This window comes from Trachymyrmex septentrionalis, unplaced genomic scaffold (genome assembly GCF_001594115.1).
Source record: "Trachymyrmex septentrionalis isolate Tsep2-gDNA-1 unplaced genomic scaffold, Tsep1.0 scaffold19, whole genome shotgun sequence".
In the NCBI taxonomy this organism is placed as follows: domain Eukaryota; kingdom Metazoa; phylum Arthropoda; class Insecta; order Hymenoptera; family Formicidae; genus Trachymyrmex; species Trachymyrmex septentrionalis.
Genome location: NW_017305071.1, coordinates 4,370,979 through 4,373,854, shown reverse-complemented (window position 1 = coordinate 4,373,854; position 2,876 = coordinate 4,370,979). Strand labels below are relative to the sequence as shown.

The following is a 2,876-nucleotide window of genomic DNA, read 5'->3' as shown; positions in this document are numbered from 1 at the left end:
TGTCTTCCATGAAAAACTTTCAGCTTGTCTTTGATATAATAACCAGAAAAATGCAATTATATAATAGCAAACAATATCTTTTTGTATATTTTTTTATTTACCAAAATTATGTAAATTGGAAGCGTAACTTGATCTTTAACTAAGAGCGATTGTTATGATTCTAAATTCTATTTTCAAAAAATTAATATTAAGTTATAATAGTTAAAATTCGAATTATATTATAAAATTTTTGACAATACTTTTTATTCCCTAAAATCTCGCAAAATCCCTTTTTTCCCTCACATAAAAATACGCGTCATTTAAATTACTGTCAACAGTGTCAATTTTTCTGGATATATGTTTATTTGTGGGTCACGTTCTGGTTAGAGATGGCGCATCTTTTCAATGCAATTAAAATGGCTGAAAATTGATTTTTTCGTCGGTTTGTTTTTCTACTAGTGAATTAAGCAGGCTTGATATTCAGCCAAAATAAAAAAAAAAGTTCTGTCTAGCGTAGGAATAAAAAACAGATCCCGTGCCTTCCAGTCGCAATTCTTCCTTTCTCTCGCTCGCGAGGTTAGGAGATTAGGTGGCCGTCAATGAACGAGGATGCAGCGAACGTCGGCAAGTGTTCGCTTGTGCTGAACGCGTCATTTTTATTTACGACATTCAGAGCGATCTCGGTGCGGATCTTACTCGCTCCGTTTACGCAGATTCCGAGCGCCTAAATGAATACCGGGAGCAAATACAACTGCGTTCTGTGCAACTCGAAGCTGGACACCAAGGAAGCGCTGCAGCATCACTTTAGGTATACAAATCATCGCCGTCATAATCAAGTTAAGATTCACAGTCGGTTCAAGTCAATTAATCGTGATTCCACGATGTTATTGATGAAATCGATGATATTTTCTAAAATGTGTGCAATATAAATACATGCAATGTAGGGAGAAATCCAAGGAAATAATTCAAACGATTCAAACTAAAGCATTGAGCATGACATGACTTGAATCTGAATATGTCCCATGTTGTTATGATGTATCAATTTATATTTATGTACGAAACAAGTTGGAAATGTTCTATTTAAAAAATGAGAACAATTTCAACTAAACTCTGATTAACTTGATTGGCTGATAGAATCGTTCATTATCAATCTTTTTCGATACGTTAAATATTTCTCAATTAATTCTTAATGAATTTAATAGTTTTAGTTAGATATATTAGATAAAATAAATTGTATTACTTCGATAATAAAATATTGTTGATTATTAAGTTAATCGGAGTTTGATAAAAATTGTCTTAAAAAATAGTAAATGTTACCTTTGGAGATGGAAATTAATGATAAATGAAGATTAAAATATATGAAAAAAAGAGAAAGAAAGAAAAAGAGAAAATATGATTTAAATAAATCTGACCCAGAATCAATGTATTGCAGGATCAAATTTAGAATTTTCAGCTCTATCCTTTTTAGTTTTTTATTTTATTAATCCCTCATTATTTTGAATTATTTTCTATATGAAAATATATATATTTATGTATGAAATAATTATAAAATTTATTATTCATTATCCATATTTATCCATATTTATCATAAGTGTTTTGTTTTTTGTCATGTTTGGCACAGGCGACATGCAAATAAGGAGATAGATGGCCGAGGACGACCAATAGAAAGGAAAAGTGATGAAAATACTCTGTGTGATATATGCAATCAGTCGTTTGATTCAATACGGGCAACGATAAGGCACAGGTTTAAAATGCATCCCAATTCACCAACCAAATTCCATTGTTCCTATTGTGGACAGCAATTTCCTTTAAAGGTAAGTGCTTTATGATACTTTTTCTCTCTCCTGTTTTTATAATAATTTTACGAAAACACATTTGTTCAGAATCACAGAGATACTCATCAAACTTTACATGATGCAACTGAAAGTGAGAACAAAGATCAACACAGAAAATGTGAAGAGTGTGACTTATTATTTTACAATGAGAAGGCATTGGAATATCATTGTAAATCCATTCATAAAAGGTAGCATTTTATCAGTCGATCCACTTTCAAGAATGTATATTTATGGTATTTTTATGATTATTTTTCAGTATGGTACACTTATTTCAACCGATAGCCACTCCTCCGCCTAGTAACAAAATCAAATTCAACTCTATGAATGATGCAATGAATGTATACTATTGCCATTTATGTGGTGTCGAATATGTTGTAAAATTCAATTTGCAACAGCATTTGGAAAAGATACACACAAAAGTAAGAAAGATAAATATAATATAAACATATTTTAAAAGTTACTATTATATTTATTGTTTTAAACGAAAATTAATAACTTTAAAATACAATTAAAAAATGTAATCCTGACATAATTTTGTATTCTGACATGTTTGTGAAAACTTAAATGTTTTTATAACGCATTTATTTTGTAGAGAGAAAGGGAGACTATGCCGTCGGAATTGATCAAATGTACAGTGTGTGCAGCATTGTTTTACAACAAGAGAGCCTACAACATACACAGCACTTATCATCACCCGGATGATTTATATGTGACTTCCGAAGAGCAGAGAACGCAGATGGTGACCAGGATTGATCAAGACTTCGACATTAGGAGAGTACAGTTTATGGCCGATAGATATGTATCGCGATCTAATGTAATTAAGAGGAAGTATAGGAAGAAGGTAACATATATTTTATGTCCTTATGGTGACTTTGACCAAACTCTGATTAACTTAATCAGCAGTACTTTATAATTTGAATAAAACTATTAAATTAATTAACAGAATTATATTTAAGGTAAAAAAGATTAAGAATAACGAATTATATATTAGATTTTGTCTCGATTCTACCGATTGAGTTAACAGCTGATTAAGTTAGTCGCAATTTAATCGAAGTCACCTTT

The 2,876-nt window shown here is 30.8% G+C and overlaps 1 protein-coding gene across 1 annotated transcript in view; it reads left to right on the top strand.

Annotated features, from left to right (window-relative positions):
* Positions 1–407: 407 nt before the first annotated feature.
* LOC108746817 (zinc finger imprinted 3-like) overlaps positions 408–2,876 on the top strand; it is a 2,916-nt gene continuing 447 nt past the window's right edge. The window contains exons 1-5 of the mRNA XM_018483793.1: positions 408–787; positions 1,601–1,793; positions 1,863–2,002; positions 2,071–2,233; positions 2,407–2,655. Of these exons, the coding sequence (XP_018339295.1) occupies positions 708–787; positions 1,601–1,793; positions 1,863–2,002; positions 2,071–2,233; positions 2,407–2,655 (825 nt within the window). The 5' untranslated portion in view covers positions 408–707. The remainder of the gene's footprint in view (positions 788–1,600; positions 1,794–1,862; positions 2,003–2,070; positions 2,234–2,406; positions 2,656–2,876) is intronic.